Below are 19962 nucleotides of genomic sequence, written 5' to 3'. Positions count from 1 at the left end.
GAGATAAGGAAAATGGAAGCTTATTAGCTATGGTTCAATCTCATCACTCGAAATCCATGACTGCAGTTCTCCAAATCCGAGCACTAACAATAACAAATACAGGCGACATGCACTATCCCAAAATGCATGTCTCAGGATAAGATCCAAACTGAGCTTCAATTATGACATCAGATGGACTGCAGGATAGGTACACGTGGGAACCAAGTTGTCACAACATGGTATAGTTTCAAACATTAAGCCAGATGTCACTCAAATCCCCAAAAAGTATACGGTATCTTCGTCCACTTGATTACATGAGGGACTCACATTAAATCTTCATTTGTGAAAGGAGTTAGCACATATCTAAACCAATAAAGGAATTTGGGTAGCAACAATTTTCATAGCCTGAGTTTCTGCACACTCTCTCAAAATATGATATGGTGGCTTGCAAGAGAACGATAAATAAACAATCGTTGAAAGTAAACATCCGATGAAGATGGTTTTATAACATCTCAAACAGACAACGCAGTGGTGAATGACAAAATGAACAAAGAGAAATATAAGTAAGGAACCTGTTTACTTATGAATTTTTTGATATTTAATTTAGGAGAAAGAGTTTCTTTTTAAGTCTACGATTTTGTGGTAAATTTGATTGTAATGAAGTGAAGCAACAACAATGATGAATCGTAAGATGTTTGTTGTAGTTGAAGGAAAGGGACCAATATCATCTACGTGGGAATGTATTGGTCGGGCAATGACTGGTCTCGTTGGCTGCTAGAATGAAGCTCCAAGTTTACTTCTAAAAGATAAGTAAAATATAACTTAGGAGTAGGACCGAGCGGATCTGTACTACAAAAGTAGTTTTAATTGACTACCCTGTATATATTCAGAAATAAAACAATTGCTGAACAAGTCTGTATTATTCATAAAAATAAGTACTTTTTTATTTTTATGAATAGTACAGTCTTGTTCAGCAGTTCAGTGTTTTATTTCTGTTCTTATTTGCAAGACGTGCAGCAATGTTGTAAAATCTTTGAGTTTTACGTCCCGCGGTTATGCCGGTTAGGCTAAAGGAGACGGTGATGATGAGTAATGAATGAAATGGTGGAATGAAGAAAGTGGGAGGAAACGGGAGAACCCAGAGGAAATCTACGCACATGGTGTTTGTCCACAACAAAGTTCACAAGGCGGGGGCTGGGAACAAACCCGGGACCCCAAGCACCAGAGGTGAACGCTCTACCACTGAGCCACCGCGGCCCCGTGCAGCAATGTTGTGTTCAAGGGCGGATCCATGGGGCGGTCCCCCCAGAAAAGAAAACTTTCTTATTTTATATATAAATAAAATCCATCTTAGAGTTTGGAGCTCTTAAAAGTAGCTGTATGTAGCAGTATTACAGCCCCCCGCCCTTCCCCTAGAAGTCCGTTCTGGATCCGCCCCTGGTTGTGTTGTCACCCTGTATATATTGTTAGGTAAACAGTGCTTGCACTTTAGTAAAACCCAAAATGTTCTGTTCTAAATTCTAGCACAGAATGTATTCTGGGCTAAAGTGAAACATAAACACAAGAGCCATTTCCTTTAGGTTATGAGACAATCATTCATTCAATATAACTCTACCGTTGATAGAACAATTATGTAGCATAGAATGCAGCTAATTACTTAAAATATAATATTATCACAAATAGCAGTATAAACTTGAAATGGGTGTCCACTTGAGCACAAGCACCATAATCTTTAGCTGTTGAAACCAGGCAGTCCGAAACATATACAGGGTGTTTCATTGAAAAAGCAGTGATTTTGAAGTGCAACAACGTATTTTATTGATGACTATAGTAAGAGAAATTTACATGACATGATAAGTGAAAGACTAAAGTTTAATATAGCAGTAAAGTTTAACGTAACACATCATCGAAGTGTCCACCCTGACGATTGAACACTTTCCTGACCCTGATTCATATGTTATCAAAAACCTTACCTAGAGTGACCTGACTAACTGGCTGCCGTACACTGCTCAATGTTTGCTCTTAATTCATCTAAAGATCAGAGTTTATGATTAAATACCTCCTGCTTGAGGTAACCCCATAAAATAATCACAATAGATAATATTTGGGCTGCACGGCGGCCACTCGAAGCCTGTTCAAAAAACAATGGATAGCGGTTAGAGATCACACGATTGTGAAATTTTCTGTGAAGGAAATTAAGGACAGGTTCTGTTGTATGCGGTTTATTTCGATCCTCCTGGAACCATTGCCGACGAAGTGGACACCTTTTATGACGAAGGCCAGGATAGAAGTAATGCTCAAGCATTTGCAAATAATTTTATGATGTTTCATAGCCATCAAAGATGAAAGGTTCAATTATGCCACATTTTGATACAGCACACCAAATCAAAAGCTTTTCCGGATGCAGACGTGAGTCTACCATTTCATGTGGATTTTCTGTTGCCCAAAAGCTTACATTTTGTTTGTTTACTTCACCTAACAGATACAAGTAAGCTTCCTATGTACACCACAAGTTTTAAATAATATCTGGGTCATCAGCAATTAACGCACTGATTTATTTGCAAAATGCAGACACCTTCTTTTTGCAATGTCTCTTAATTTTTGAAGCATCTGCATTTTATAGGAGAACATTTGCAGGTCTTTTCGCAGAATACGCCAACATGATGTTACGGATACTGCGTTTATGCCTACAAACGTCGCAGAGATTTTTTATGCGGGCTATTCACAACAGATGCCGCTGCAGAATCACTACTGTAATACGCTGTTCTGTACACACAGTTGGTCTGGATCCCCCTCTTTGAAGTACTGTAACATTACCAGTGGTATTGAACTGATCAACATAACGCCATATGGACTTGGTGGATGGTGCCCAGTCTGAATCCTCTAGTCTGAATGATTCTACAATGATTCTCCAGCCTGAATCGTCGTTGAACGCCAACAAGGGACTGTGATTCAATGAACCAAGTCACCAATGAGATTTTCTGCTGCAACATAAGTCTACGGTCCTCCATACAAAATGCAACAACAACAACAAAAATTGTAAAACAAAATTTATACTTTGTTGTGAATTTACATATACATATTACTATACTATTATTTAAATGTATTTTGTAGCGGTTAGAAATCACGGCGTTTTAGGTGAAATACCCTCTATATTGATATTTGCCACACTTCAAATTCCTTACAATGAGAAAGATAATTCTTCCAATCATCGGCGGTTAATCCTTTGTGAGTATGCAATATCTGTCACGTTATTAAATTTTAAGAAATAACTTCACTGTAAGTGTTTAAATGATGCATCTCTAGTTAGGATGCGCTTATAGAAACGGGTCACATTACCTATGTAGAGGCTGATTGAATTCTTTACTTGTTTGTGTCGCATTATACCTTCGGTTCCTTGAGAATCATTTTCAGTATTCATTTATATCTGTAGATACGCTTCATTACTGTCGATTATTCCTCTTCTTCCATGACGACATGCTACGAGTTCTATAACCCTTCATCACCTTGGAAGCTAATGAGAGCGAGAAAGTTCAGTGTGATGGCTATATTTTGTATCTTAATTCTATTTTAAATATGCTCTTTAATACATTTCTCGTCTATCATTATTTTTTAAAAAAGAGTTGTATACTTACTTAAATAATCTTTCAGTTTACGATCTCTAAACTAAACTAATAAGAACACTATTTAATTCCCTCCCATCTACGATCTCTTTACTGGCTCTTTGGCGTGGGAGACTCAATTTCGATTCCCGGCAAAATCTCCTGTGGTTCCGATTTCAAGTTAATCAGTAGGTCCAAGTCTCATATTAGACGAGTCATTTTAGCTCAAAATTTTGTAATTAGTGTAAAAAAAAAAACCTTATAACCATGGGACTTTGAGATTAGATGTTTTCGGTTGTAGTAAACAACATATCAAAAGTCCGCAAAAATCAGAAGTGTGCTACGGCCGTCATATTGAAAAATGGCCGCCGTAATAAATCCAATTTTTTAAAGTTGTGATCAAAAAAGGTAATACCTTATAGGCATAAGGCTAAGTGAATAGATGCATTTTGTGATAGTGAAGAACATACTGAAATCCTCCACAAAGCGCAAGTGTGCCATGGCTGCCATATTGAAATCTGGACGTTGTAATGTGAAGTAATTAGAAGACGTTATGAATTCTTTATATATACGCATTTAGCAAGAATGAATGAAATACAGAAACCCTCTTGTACTACCTCTGGCATATTGCAATATGACAGCCATTTTATTTGCTTCGTTCCCCAAGGGTACTGATATACTTTTCTTCTCATCAGCATCAGTGAAAATTAAATTTTACACAAAATATAGACATGTATATACCTAGTTATATCATAAATACTGTCACAAGTTTGAATGTAAATAACACAGAGAGTATTAAGACCAAGGCAATTTCTTTTGGTCATGTTTTACATTGATATGTTATACAACTGACGCACGAATGTCCCCGCTTGGCCTTGATGCAGGCAGAAGTCTGTCCGGCCACTGGTCAATGGCATTACGCACCACGTCCATGGGAAAATTGTTCACTGCTCGGGGCAAGGATTGTTTCAGACTGTCGACAGATGGATGCTGTTTATGGCAGACCTTTGCCTGAAGGACTGCCCAAAGTTTGTAGTCCAATGGGTTAGGTCTGGGCTGCTAGAAGGCCAATTAGCGGTAGAAATAAAGTCGGGGACGTTCCGTGTCAGCCAGTCCTGGGTTGTTTTCGCTTTGTGGTCTGGAGCGGAATCCTGATGGAAGGTCCACCTTTCTCCAGGGAACATGGTGGCTGATAGTGGTTTCACTATAGGTGTTAGCACTGTGTTGTGGTACAACTTGGCAGATGTTTTAACACCTTGTTCGCAAAAATGTAGGTGAGTTGTACCTGAGTAGCTTTCCACCAAACCATCACTAAGGCAAGATGATGTGCTCTCTGAACCCTTGGAGGTGCCTCAGCAGCTGCAGTACATGACGTGGCATATACACGGTCATTTTGGGCGTTCTAGGTCTGCTCAATTGTGAGCACCTTTTCGTCAGTGAATGGAATCTTTCTGCGCAGAATGTTGGCGTAACGCCGCAACAACTCTTTGATTTAAGGACTCTGTGCGACATTAATGTTTGGGCCAGAAAGTGACCACCCCGCCTCTTATACGCCAATAGATGTAGTTCATTCCTGAGCACACGAGACATGGAATTTCTGCTTATGTTCATCTCAGCAGCCATCACACTTTGTGTTCGAACAGGATTTCTTCGAATTCTTGCTGCGACTGCTTTCCGGACCTGCGGGGTTCGTACCGTTCGTGGTCTGTCACTCCTTGCGCGGTCAGCTGCCGTTCCAGTCTCGGTGTATCGCTGTGTAATACGATACACGGATCTCTTGCTGATTTTAAGGGGTTTCAGGAGGTTGAAAATCTCACATGCTGTCTTCCCGACTTTGTGTAGTGCAATTACTGATACACGATTTTCGTAATCGCCCCACTCCATCAGAAGTCAGTACAATATCAACGCATGTCATGAACGGTTAAACACGCACTACATGCGTCTTCCGCTTTATACGTAGATGGCAGCACTGTGCCACTGTGGATGCTTACACCGCCACTCCAAACTTTGTGACAGTATTTATGATATAACTAGGTATATACAAATTTCAGCAACCTTTGCAGTTGCTGTGCAATTGGAATTTGAAAATATATACATTGAAAAATTTTCATTAAAAATAAAATAAATGAAAAATGTGTTTTTACGAATGAAACAAATGCAATCAAATTATGTCAGTCACCACTTTTAGTCTATGTATTCCTCGTCATCAGAAAATAGATCACTTGTATCACTTGCGTATTTAGTGCGGGGCTTACGGGCTTAATCCCCCGAAATCTTACTATAGTAAAGTATATGAAATATCTTACAAAATTTTCACATTTTCAGGCAAAGCCCCTCGAAACAAAATCGTAAATACGCCACTGACTTGTATTAACTTTATTCATACAGGAAAGTCCTTGACAGCTTTTACACATACCAGAACATAACAAACCCAAGTTTCTGCAGTAATATTTGTTATGGCATGTCGATCCATATGCACATGAAATCAGCTTAATCAACTCTGGAGGTGCTGTACTCCTTGACATCGGCACTGGAGACAAGGCATTTCCCAATTGCGCCTATCCCCATTGCGTTCGGTTCAATTTATTGTCTTTCCATAGCTGAATCTGAAAGTGCACTGCTGGATCTGTCCATTCGAATGTTGGGCAGCTGCATCTCTTGTAGGAGGTATCGATGAAAGGTCAAACGTCATGTCAAAAGGTTGTTTGGATATTATGTTATTGTATCTGTAATACCGTAGATCATTCAATGTTTGTTGTTGTCCACCACTGTACAAGTGTAGTAAAAATATTTATCCTACTTTGGATATCTGCTCTCGGCATCTCCACCCAGTGCATTGTTGACTTCCTACTTTATTGACCGGTGAGTACTACGATTGATCTGGGTATGTAGAGAACCGGTGGGCTCTGTAGGTAACGAATACGTTAGTCTCGAAGTCGCTAAGGGAGGAGTGTTTGAACAGGAGTTGAAAAACCGATCGACGGCACCAACAATGTTGTGGTCACTTCTCGAGGTTACCGTGCGCCACTGGAGGGGTTACCGATGGAGATCGTTGAGTATATCCTCATCTCCTGACTCTGCTGCGTAATTCTCCGATGCACACTACCCATAAAACCACGGAGATCTAGCAGGATATTCACAAGAACTGACGAGAACTGGCCCAGAAGTACGGATTGTTTATTTGTGGGAGAGCGTATTTCCGGTGTCCGACGGGCGCCTTGGACAATGTAGATGTGCGGAGAACATGCAGACACGGTAGTTTCCAAATACGCAAACCACAATGTCGCATTAAAAGTTGTTCCAGTGTCAGGGCTCAAAACAGCCACATTGCTGATCGCTCTCGGCTATTTGGACCCATGCGTCAGCTGAGCTTGGTTTGTTTCTAGTGAGAACTCATTATTTAGCTTGATTCTAATTTTCAGCAGACCTGTAACTAGAAGTGTGTTATGGGAGAGGCACAGTTCAATGTATTCCCTGATACACACACACACACACCAAGCTCAACTGACACATGCCTCGAAATAGCAGAGAGCGATCAGTAGCGTGTGGTTGTTTTGGGCCCAGACATTTAAACAACTTCAAATGCGACATTGGGGTTCGCATATTCGGAAACTAATGTACCTGCATATTCTCCCCATACCCACATTGTCCGAGGAGCCCGTCGGTCACCGGACATAAGCGCCTCCACAAGTAAACAATCCGTGCTTCGGGGCCGGTTCTCGTTACTTCTTGTGACGACCCTGCTGGGGTCTGTGGTTTCGTAAGTGGTGCGCGGCATAGAATTATGCAGCAGAGTCAGGAGATTAGGATAGGTATAAATATATCCACCGTAAGCATTTTTAGTGGCGCACGGTGATGCGACAAGTGACCACAACACTTTCGGTATCGTCGATCGGTTTTTCGACGTCGATCGGTATCGGCGATCGGAACAGCTAACAACGTGACTTTTTCTCACGTGTAAGAACAAAGGAACCTTTCATCGTTCACCAATACATATGTGTGAAACGTTTTACACTGAAAAAATTTTAGTGTATAACAAAGGCAAAATTGATGTTCTGAACTATATGTGTGATAATTGTGCTTCGACTATCTAGACAATTCAGTGTTGCTTCCTTACTCATTAATATGCATAGACTGTGTTATATAATTATTTGGAACTGAATTAAGTGTTTTCTTCGATTACGTATGGAAATACTAACAGCCCAGGTATATTGAGTGACTGTATTGGGTAACATATCAATATTACTGGCACTTTCTTATCTCAAATTTCTCAGGCTTGAACTAGTCTCGTCTTCTTCCACATCGTGGCCAGTGAACTGTGAGTTAACGCAAATCATTTTAACATTTGACTTTTATATTCATATAGGTTGTTTAAACCAGATTGTATTTTAAAACGAACTGCCAACCTTGAACAGTTGGTCAGTCAAATTTTAATCCCGAGGAGTCTTTTTCCAAAATGTCAACATAAAAACTATGCTTGTTCTGTTCATTATGAAAGGGCTTACGATATGATATAGTCACCCAAGGACTGTATTACCGACTAGCCCTATTCAGTTAATTCCCAGGTCCTTTGACCAAGTACGTATATGTAGTTATCTGTTACTTTTAACCATCTGGATTCTACACTACGACCGCAAGCATTTATTATAGAGACATACCACTGTGAAATTTTTTGTTGGATTAACATCGCAGCAGCCCCACAGTACTACTCCCAGTACTACCCCACAGTGTTGACCCCAGTGTGCGTCATTTAGTGGTGTGAGAAAAGTTCTTACAATGATCTTCGAAATATAAAATTTTATTCGTGCGTATATCTTATAAAGATTTAAAAGGGCTAGTCAGTGTTATTAAGAAGTGAAGCGTATATTTTGAGTTTATCAAAGTATTGAAATATCAACATCTATTCGAGTGTTTTGTGTTGTGATTGTTTTCCTGTATATAGTGTTTCTTTTTATATAGTGTATCTAATGAATAAATATATTATTAGCTTATTTAATGTGTTTTCGTCTCATCGTGTTAATGGTGTTTGTGTGTGTTACGGTCTGAGCAATCTTCTGGATGTCCACAAGGATTTTGAGACGAGACATCCGAACCTTTAGATGTTTTATGTTTGTTCCATTGTCGAAACCTCAGAACGACCAGAGAATACTTCCGCAATTCCTTTTCGGAGATGTTCTTTGATGTCTTAACTAGGTGAGGTAAGAGGTTTCACTAATATCAAATTCTTGGACAACAGGAGAAAATCTGGAAAGCAGTTACACGAACAGACCCCACTTTGTGACATAGAGACCAACATATTCGTGAAATATAGAGCCTACTGGTTCTCTACATACTTGTATCGACCCTAGTACTCACCGGTCAAGAAATTAGAGTCACTGGAGATGCCTTTTGTTTTTGTGCTTTTCACTACACTAAAGGGATTTATTCACAAAGACTCATGTTTAAAAGTTTTCAAACTGGTCATAGCTTTAAGTTTCATAATAGAGTGACCATTTACCAATATGACGGCCATAGCAGACTTCCGACTTTGATGACTTGAAGTATGCTTTGTGTTTCACTACCACTGGATGCGTCTATTTGCGAAGTCCCATTCTTTTAAGTTTTCTTCTAGTTCATACGAATTTTTCTAGTTCATACGAAGTTCTACAAGTTCATACGAATTTTTCATATTGTGTCGCCCATTTTCCAATATGGCAGCCTTAGCATACTTGTAATTTTTTTTCAAATTTTAGTATGGTTCTCACTCTAGCAAAATGCATGTATAAAATAAGTTCCATGCTTCTAAGATTTTTTTTAAAACTGGTTGCAACTTTAAAACAATTTCTTACCTTGCGGCGTCCATTTTCCAACATGGTGGTCGTAGCGCACTTGCGATTCTTGGGGACTTTTTGTATATTTGTCAATGCAACTTAATACATCTTATAAGGATTTTTTTCAACTAATTTTCATACAATGACTTGACTATATAGCCTTGCAGCTGAACAGGACGTTAAACTAAACTCAACTCAACTCAACTCCCTTCCACTTGTCTTGGTTAGATTGAGGAATGAAACAGTATAATGATGTTTTCAGAAAGAAATTGTTTCATATGAAAAACTTGAAAGATTGTTAAAGAAAATAAATAGTTGAATTAGACTATTAAAATGCAGAACTACTTACAACATATTCTAAAAGTAGAATTTCATTAAAAGAAGCCTCTCTAGCAACCTATTTTGCGTCTTTGTACATTTTATATGAATAACGGTTTAATGTGGATTTTATATTTATTATTATTATTCTAGAGAAGGCATATTATAAAAGTTATTTTTACAATACATGCAATATCTGTAAGTAATTATTGAATGTTAATGGTTTAGATTTTTATCTACTTATGATTGTCATTTATATTTATGCGCCTCGAAACCTTTGTGACTGCAGATCTCCCACAAATGCATAACACACTGCTCACTATTGTCCAACATTAAAATAAAGTTGTATATTAATATTCTGTGGTCTGAACTTCGTCATAAGGAACTTATTTTAGAATAATATATTTTCATTTCTTTCAATAGGTACAACTAAGTGAATTTCTTATTTGTTCTCGAGTTGGAAGATATGCAATGCGTAAGAAGGCAGGTTCTAGGCAAGAAGTGTCGAAGATAGAATCCACTCTTAATGTGATGTGTGGGTAAGTTGCTCTTCAGGTGCATATTATGTTCTAATTAGTGGAAATTAAAATTCTTATTGGTAACAGATTGTAAGGTAAATTTGATTATAACTCTTTGTGCTTCAATCGCTGAGCAGCGCAGCTGAAACATTTTAACTAGACTGGAAATTTGGCTTGCACGGTAACAAAATTGCATAAGAGTAGAACAATTTAAGAAAAAAAGAAATAAAGTTTTTGGATTACGCTTGTTTTAAGCTGTTAGGTAAGAATGAAAAGAGTATAATCTGAATATGCCAGTGATTCAATATGTTAATTGGATATTAAAGAATAATCCCACAATATGATAAAGCAAGAATAACATCTTACGGGAAATTTAAAATCAAATTCATAGAGATGTGCCACTTAAACTGAACCGGAGGGCCAATTCATGTACAAAATGAAGATCTTCAGGCAGCAATTGAAGCAAACAGTGGCCAGACTGTGTTCAAGGGAACTTGGAAATGTAGATAAAACGATAGGACAGCTGTCACCTGCATGAGTTGACAGCTAAAACAAGAATAAACATGATTGAATATCATTGATATAGCAAGCAGCAAGAGCAAGGAGTATTTACGGACATTTTTTTTTCAAGTGTGCATTTTTACTTTCCTCGCCTTCTGCTGATATCGACGTTCTTTAACAGTGTTGCTGTGAGTGTGATAAGACAGTGTTACAACTAGAGGACAGAAACAAGCTTGAGAGTCTAGACTGAACTAACAACTCATCCTACTTTCGTTTACTTCACAACAACAAATTTTCAGTTGAATTTGTGAACATCTCTTAGAGTATGATGTCATTCCTTAATACTTTGCCCACCTTCTGCTCAAAAACACAAAACGTGTTTTATTGTGTTTTATGGTATATAAATGAAATGAAATTTTTGAGTTTTACGTCCCACGGTTATGCCGGTTAGGCTAAAGGAGACGGTGATGATGAGAGATGAATGAAATGGTGCAATGAAGAAAGTGGGAGGAAACGGGAGAACCCCGAGAAACCCACACACACGGTGTTTGTCCACCACAAAGTTCACTTGGCGGGAGCAGGGTTTGAAGCCGAGACCCCTAGCACCAGAGGAGAACGCTCTACCACTGAGCCACCGCGCCCCTGTTTTATGGTATACTAAAGGACTATCTATTCCCAAAATTTCAGATTTTTTCATCCAGGACCATTGGACAGTGAAACATAGAAATTGGCATAATTTCCAACTTTACGATTGTTTTCAAGTCTTTGGGACCAGCTCCAGGTTTGTAAATTTCTGTATATTAAATTATGGTCCTGGACTACGTGCACACAAATTCAAACCTCTATGTCAGGTGTTTCCTTTTCCCAAACATTTTTTCAATGTCCAAACATGTTGCTATTATAGACCCTGATTTCACCCCTTTCAAGTGGTTTTAGGCAAACGTGTTAAGATCAGAGTTTTTCACTCTGCACGAGTTGGAGACGCCCAGCAATTTTCAATTTGGTAGGTCAAATAATTGCTGAGATATGCAAAACAACGTAAATGCCTAAAATCGAAAAAATAGCAGCAGCCGCTGTATCGCCATTAGATGTTGTAAAAAATAATTAACTCTAGTTTTAAAGTACTCTGATATATGATTAACGTTCATGAAAAAATAGATTTTTGGAGATGGTTGAGCGGCACATGCTTGATCAGTTAGAATGTATTGACTCTCCAATAATATGATTGAATAATTGTTCTGTGTTGACTGGGATTCGTATGTTATTAATTTTTGTACAGCTAATTGCTGTTGCAAGCGAGAGAACTCTAGCTGATATTCTCAACTTTACATCACGATTTTTTTTTTCCATTCATACTCAAAACACCAAGCTTGTCAATATCAACAGCGTCTTCGTAGTTTATAGTGTTGTCATCTACTACCCCAATAGCAATATTAACAAAATGATTATGCTGTGGAAAATGGTTATGTGCATTCCTATCGTCATTATCCCGTGCTTACGAGACTCACTTAATATATTGTTCACTAGAAGTGAAAGAGAAATTGCAGAATTTACCTAAGCTATACACACTATGAGCTGTTGCAGGGGCTGTCAAGATCCCCTTTGTAACTACCTTATCACTAGTGCCCTCAAACGGGTCGGGTTAGCTCAGCTCGGGTTACGGGTCGGGTCAGCTCGGGTCGGGTTGTCGGGTCAGGTCAGCTTGAGTCGGGTCAGTCGGGTCAGCTCGGGTCGGGTTGTTGGGTCGGGTCAGTCGGGTCAGTTCATTTTGGTCAACTGAGTTTAGGTTGAGGTTAAACTCGGCTGGAGTCGAAAGCTGCTGTTTTTCACTAGCTGCCTAATTAAAAGTAGCAATTTTCAATTGATTTTATAGAAACAATAAATCTATTTTGAACACTTGCAGCTAGTGTTTTTATGATAAATGCTTCTTTTTCTACTTGTGTGTACTTTAATTTTTAAATGTGGAAGATTGATTTTACCAATCGACTGTAATAATAATATCTATGCCAATATGGAGTCTGGATTTAGAACAAAACTAGAAGTTGTTTAAGCAGGGTCAAAAGAAAAGAAAGATATGGACGACCAAACCTAAGCAGGGCCGCGGTAGCTCACTGGTAGAGAATTCATCTCTGGTGCATGGTGTCCATGGTTCGATCCCAGCTTGTGCTAAGTGAGCTTTGTGGTGAAGAAACGCCGTGTAGTGGGTTTTATTGGGGTTCTCCTGTTTCCTCCCACTTTCTTCATTCCACCATTTCATTCATTTCTCATGGTCACCATATCCCTTAGCCTCTGTGCAGAATCGAGGGACCTTAAACTTAATATTTCATTTTATTTCACCAAGCCCAAGAACATCGATACAAGAACAAGATAAAGATTGGATATGCAAGACGAAGTGCATAGTAATCTTGCTCTTGGCCTTGTTTTGGTGATAAGTAGCGATGAGCATATTTTCTTGCTTACGGTATAGTATGAAAGACAATAATCAAAATCACACTTGGTCTTCATTTGTACCGATGAGGCGAGCATTCTTGGCTCTTGTATAGCATGATAGACCACCAAGACTACGAAATGCAGGACCAAGACTTGACTGTGCAAGACAAAGAATAAGACACTGTATTGATGACCAAGACCCAGGGTGCGAATTGTTTGAATTTCATTTGGTGGGCTGAAAGTGATTAAATAAAATTAGTACTTTATAATTAATTATCATACTGTATTTTTAAATTTTAAATTACAAAATACATATTATGTATCTTCTTACTTGCAACTATATATAGTGTAAAATACGTTTTAATTACCGAGAAAGAAAAATCAAAGTGGCGCAGGTCCCGGAAATATAACCTATTTTGGAATGAAAGTTGAAGGGTTCGAAAAATCAGAGGTGTTCTCCCGTTTCCTCAACCCGTATCATTGTAGTTAAACGATTTCCTTTCGTCTTAGCCAAGAGACTCTTGCTACTGCCTTCCGAGAAGACCCCCTGCCGTCCGAGCAGGTGAGAACACTGACCTTGAAGAAAAATTTCTTCACATAGAACTAAAGCAAAAAAAAATCTCCCACGTCGGATATTGGTGTCAGTTATAAAAAGAAATAACAAAACCTCAAAAGTTCGAAATATTCGTTAGGGTGCATATACAAATCCCCCGCTTGATCTAGCTAGTGGTTAACGTGTAAGACTTCGGTAAACGTGGTCCGGGTTTAACTCCCAATGGGAGTGCATTTTGACGTTCATTCAGTGTCGTGACCATAGTGCTCTCAAACGGATCGTGACAACTCGGGTCGGGTCAGCTCGGGTCGGGTTGTCGGGTGAGGCTACTCGGGTCGGGTCAGCTCGGGTCGGGTTGTCGGGTCGGGTCAATCGGATCAGCTCGGGTCGGGTTGTCGGGTCAGGTCAATCTGGTCGGATCACGGGGAGAGTCACTCAGGTCGGGTCGGGTTGAGGACCGACCCGTGACCCAAATTGACTGACCCGACCCGTTGAGAACACTACTTATCACACACACACACTTCTTCCGTGTGTGAGGCCTGCAACACACTTCATGGCGCGCATAAGAACTTGTTCAATGGTTATGTCTCTGCGTAAACCACACCAAAATTTTCTAGTTCTTCAAATAGTGAAACACCAATGACAGGTGAAGATATAAAATTCATACTGGCTTATCCGGTTTTGAAGGCTCGTCATTTGTTGAAGGTAGAAGTGACCAAATGTATCATAATTTAAATGCCCAGCTGCTTAAAACTGAAGCAACATTTCCTCCATACGTTGAAGATGAAGCTGCCAATCCCCACTTCTTTCTGCGCCGGTGTAGTTTCGAAAAAAGTATTTGAATAAAGGAAAATTTTGGGGACTTCTTAAAAAAATTCCTTCACTAATTCCCCCATGTGTAGTAGGCAGGTACGTGTCTGTAAGCGTAGACCTTTGTTATTCGAATGAAGTAAAAATAACATCAATAGTGCAAATACAACGTAAGTTATAGCTCTTAAAGTGAGAACTAGTTATATTACCTTTAAAAATCATGGTTTGGCGGCCATTTTCCTATATGACGGCCAAACCCGTCACCGGATATTTCAAGACTTTTAGTATGTTGTTATATACACCTTCCAAAAGGTATGTTCAAAATTTCAAGTAATTACGATTTTTCCCGGGTTTAGATGTTTTTTTGTTTTTTTTTTTGGTCTAATTCGACTGGATTAATAGCTGTCTTTTTCTGTAAGGTAAATCTGCTTGAAATTGATTTCGTGTAAACATGGTTATTCACTCTTCATATATGCAATATGTAAAGGTAATGTTAGTTGAACCCCTTTATTTAATCATAATAAATTGTAATTTGCTGTGCACAATACGGTTTTATTTCTGAAAAGACTTGTTTCTGTGACTGGTAATGTTAAAGCATTATTACTTACTAATTTACTGAACAAACAGTTATATCTTGATATCTTTCATTTCAAATGGATTGAAAAAATAGTTTAAGCGACAATTTCGTTAAAAAAAACACACACTTCAATGGTACTTTCCTTCTTAATTCAGCTTGGAGATAGCTATGTTCAAACATATCGTCTTCTCAATTAACAATATCGTGATAAACTACGGTGTCTTGCTGGAGTGCATCTAAATGCATGCTATTATCATAAGCGTATACATTAAATTAATGCAGTGCACGATCAGAAACATAAAGATTCTAAAGACTATTTTGTCATTGTTGTGTAGTGTAGTCATTCAGGTATATTAGCTAAGAATCACAACAAAATAAATTATATACCTAAGCAAAATAGGGCCATTGTTATGATAAACAATACAATTTGAACTTATATAAAAATGGGAAGTATGATTAAATCCTCTGTGAAACGCATACCAAACATTAAGATTGATGCTCCAGTGATGTTTCCCGATCTGCAGAATGCTTTGTACAGAGTAAATAACATTTTTTCCCATCAGAATACCAGATTAATGGTTTACGGTTTAGGCAGGTTAGTTTATATTCAGAATATTGGCGTATCATTTTTATAAGAAAATGATAACAATAATCAGTGTCATTTGAAAATTAGTCCGTGACAAAGATTTCTGAGTCTGCATTCAAAGTAGATTTATTGTGTAGAATGTACTAGTTATTTCCCCAATAATTTTCTCTCACAAGCGCTAAGACAGGAAGCACCTGGGGCTGGTTTACATGCTATTTCTAATGAGAAAACACTAAACTTTGGCATTATATTCTATCCAAGCAGAAACACTCAAATTACAAGTAGCCACACTAAAGAAACTCGTAATCTAGAGACGCATTTATAAATAACTAACATATTTGCTATTCTATGTTTAACAAAAACCATAAAACATGCTTTAATAATTATTGAAAAATATTCCTATTCTAAACCTTCTAGATTTTGTATAATATATTTGTAAAACAGTTTAACACCTTGCAAATAAAGTAATCTTAGATCATCCGTGCAGCTTCAGACGGAACATACAAATTCTGTATCTCTATTAGACATACAGGTTGACTGCCACAGGGATAAAGTGCTTTCCTTAGCTTGGGGCCACGCCGCGAAATTTTAAAATTACCATTATTTCTGTGATTTTTGTTTACTTCTACATATGTTGTAAACATGTACTATAACAATTCATGGGCTACGATCACTTTGCAACTTTCTGAGGCCAAACGAAAATTTCAATCCATATTATCAAGTATGAGGTGAGGTATTGATAAAGACCTCAAGGCCTGAAGCAGTTGTTGTAGAGAAACCTGAAAACATATGGTGTGCAGAGCGCAAACTTTTCGACTAGAAATATAGAGCTGGCGACCAGCGTTCAATAAGAATGATTTCTGCCTAAACTCACAGGGCTACGCAGTTTCTGTTTTGCAAGAAAATAATTGTCACTCAGTGAAAGTAAACACGGAATGTAAAGTCTTCACAACGGACATGGAAGGTGAAGTCTTCACAACATTGTAATTCACCCCTCCTTTTCCACCCTCAATCGAAATGGTTTGTCCCTTGGCGGGTCAACGGGAGGGACCGTTTTCCTTACTGTTTCAAGCTAGAACAGCTTAGGGAACAGCCCATTGTACGTCAAATAGATCAACCAATCACGTCATTTTTTTTTCAAAATTGCAACAATGGTCACATTTTGTGCAGTTTTCCCTGTGAGTACTACTTCATGTGAGAGAGGCTTCAGCAGTCTCAATAGAATTAAGACTGCCTGCAGGAGTTAACTGAAGATTGACACACTGGATGATTTGCTCACAATTTTCATGAACGGCCCTTTATTTAAGGACATTGATTAGAAAACTGCAACCAACTTCAGTACAGAGAGAGAGCGAGCGTTACACAAACGTAATGTCGTAAGATATTATAAGACATTTCGTAACATGTATATGAATTGTCCAATTCAAAATTAGTTATCCTGAATCTAATTTTCTGGTTTTGAAATTTTATGTCCTAACGTAATCTCTTTCTTTGCTAAAGCAAAGGCCGTGGTGGCAGAAACTCTCATAATTTGTGCGTGCGAAATACAGGCGACCATCATTTTTGAATTGGCGAGTGCGTCTGACTTTGAAATTTTGCGCCCTGGGGTGTCTCCATAAAGTTATTTGCCACCCTTAAAACTCGGAAACGGTGAAATATATTCAAAACGGGAAACCACGAATTTCATAATTTCAAAAACACCACGTATTGAGGAAAACAAAGTTGTCCCAGGGTTCCTCGGAGGGTCCCAGACGGGGTACAACTCAAAATGGTCAAGTGGCAAGTGGAGTCAAGTAGTATATCATTTGAAAGCTATTGTTAAAAGATGGAAGATGGAACAAGTCTTATGTTTCAATACCAACACTGTGTGAAACGGCGGGAGAATTAAAATCTTAACACTGCCTTCATCGAAAAAACCATGGTCACGTCCAGTGACCAGAAACGGTAAAACATATCAACACGCTAAAAGGGATGTTTCCTTATTTGTAAAGTACAGTTTTTCGATGTGCAAATATTTGTCCCAAAATTCCTGCAGGTTCCCAAGTGTGGTTCAATCTAAAATTTGAGAATATGAAAAGGGTGAAGTAGCATATTGTTTGAAAGTTATTGGTAAAAGAATAAATATCATGCAAGTTAGGAATGGCTATACAAACCTTGTCCGAAAGTACAGGGGTTGGGTGAACTCAGAGATAGACAGTCACATAGATCGAAAGGCTTAATTAACTGAATGCCCTGTCTGTATTACTAATTAAGACGGTACTATTTCAAGTATTGTTTTGCCTACTACGACTTCTGACGCTATTACTCATATTCCTATTACATGTAGTAGTACTATTATTAGTACTACTACAATTTACTTTACACATACCTTATGCAAGAAGATACTCGAAGTGAGCCCCATTTACCTCTTGGCAGTAGGAAAGACGATTATGAAATTCGTCTCGAACATTTGAGAACGTTCCTGGTGAAATATCCCTACATGTTGCTGTTATTCTTTGTTTTAGCACCTCTACACTTATAGATTTTTTGTATACAACGGATTTGAGGTATTCCCACAAAAAAAGTCATTGGGAGATAAATCAGGTGACTTTGGTGTAAATTCAATGGGACCACGACTATCTATACACCTGTTGGGGTAAGTAATGTTAAGATATTCACGCACTTATTGAAAATAGTGTGCAGGAGATCCATCTTGTTGGAACCAAATAGAACCAACTTCAAACTGAAAATCCGTTTTCATCTGATGTATTTTCTACCAGATGTGTTAGTAAGGGCTCTATTGTATCCCTTAAAATTTGTAGATACAGATTGGCGCTTAGAGTTTCATCAATGAACAAAGGACCAACTATTTGATTCCCCAAGATTCCTGTCCATAAATGTATTTTCTGGGGTCTTTGACTATGTCCTTCCCTCAGTATATACGGATTCTGGTCTCCCCAAACCTAACATTGTGTGTATTGACACTTTCATTCAGGGAGAACGTACTTTCATCACTAAAACATGTTCTGTAAAAACTGCCTATTTTCGTCAATTCCTTGAGTCATGATTTCACAAAATTTGATGCGCCGATCAAAGTCAGCATCTCCGAGTTCAAGCTTTATAGGCATTTTGTAAGGGTGAAACTTATGATTTTTCAAGACTTTATCTGTTGAGCTTCGTGGAATATGCGTTGTCTGAGAGAAGTAGTAGAATTGATCGTAAGACTTCCTATTACTTCAATAACTGTTTCTTCCTCTATCTTTGGTCGTCCTGAGCAGTCTGTCTTTAATGTTTTGAGTTCGCCGAAATTTTTAAACAAGATGACAGACACTGGGACGTTCAGGATACAATTCATTAAAGCGTCTAGCTGTGGCAGGATAGTTACGCGCACATTCTCCAAACAAAAAGATTATTTCCAATTTGCCTTCACCAGAACGTGCCCATTAATAAGCATTCATTATGACGATCTAACATACACTTCTAACGTAACGTATTTAGTTTAACTTCACTTATTTGGGTTTTCCATATTTTACTTCAGTCTTCTCGTAGAATATACACATATCACTCTCTATATTCAATCCTAGCTCTTTAATCCTATAGAACCAACACAATAATCAATATAACAATTAGTATAATCAGTCTTCCTAAGTTTCCATCTCCAACTAGAATCATCTATCAAATTATTTACACATGCTTTTTGCATAGTAACCTAATCCATATTCAATATGTGACATTTAATAGATTCTCTTTGCCCTAGCCCGTCGGCCTTGACATGCACAAACTCATCTCCTAACAATCGTATTGTACGGTTACAAGATTACTAATTTGGAAGACCAACACATAATTACTAGCTGTTTTACCTACGTCGATTGAACTTTGCCAGGGCATTACATAATACTAAATTCCACTAGCTTATAAGTACTACGAACACTAGACACAACTGTAATGGTTATTGTAGCATCACAGCTTTACAAATATAAAGCTATGGCTTGCAAGGCCAAACATCAAATGCTCTAAAGGGCCAAATGGCAAATACGCTTATTACGGCGGTAAATATTACGGCATCTATTACATGAGCCGTGTGCATTTCAAACAACCTATCTGTAAACGCTTGAGATCTCGCAATTGACGTGTATAATACCTAGTTAGACGGAGGAAAGCAAATAGAAACAAACTCGTACGAACGCGCAAATTATGGAGATAATCATTCCCACTAGGTAGTCTCGACGTGAATACCGCGCTACCGTTTTTGTAAAAAGCAGTAGCACAGTGATCTGTGTTTGCATGACATTTGGGGCA

The 19962-nt window shown here is 38.3% G+C and overlaps 1 protein-coding gene across 3 annotated transcripts in view; it reads left to right on the top strand.

The window, feature by feature from the left end:
- The window catches only part of LOC145685838 (uncharacterized), a 79106-nt gene that overhangs the window by 32610 nt on the left and 26534 nt on the right, over positions 1–19962 (top strand). For all 3 annotated transcript variants that reach the window (XM_081758445.1, XM_081758447.1, XM_081758446.1), the window contains one exon: positions 10133–10248. In XM_081758445.1, the coding sequence (XP_081614571.1) occupies positions 10133–10248 (116 nt within the window). The remainder of the gene's footprint in view (positions 1–10132; positions 10249–19962) is intronic.

The sequence above is a fragment of the Thermobia domestica genome, chromosome 5, assembly GCF_964235325.1.
Source record: "Thermobia domestica chromosome 5, izTheDome1.hap1.1, whole genome shotgun sequence".
NCBI lineage: Eukaryota > Metazoa > Arthropoda > Insecta > Zygentoma > Lepismatidae > Thermobia > Thermobia domestica.
This window is presented reverse-complemented; position numbering and strand designations above follow the sequence as displayed.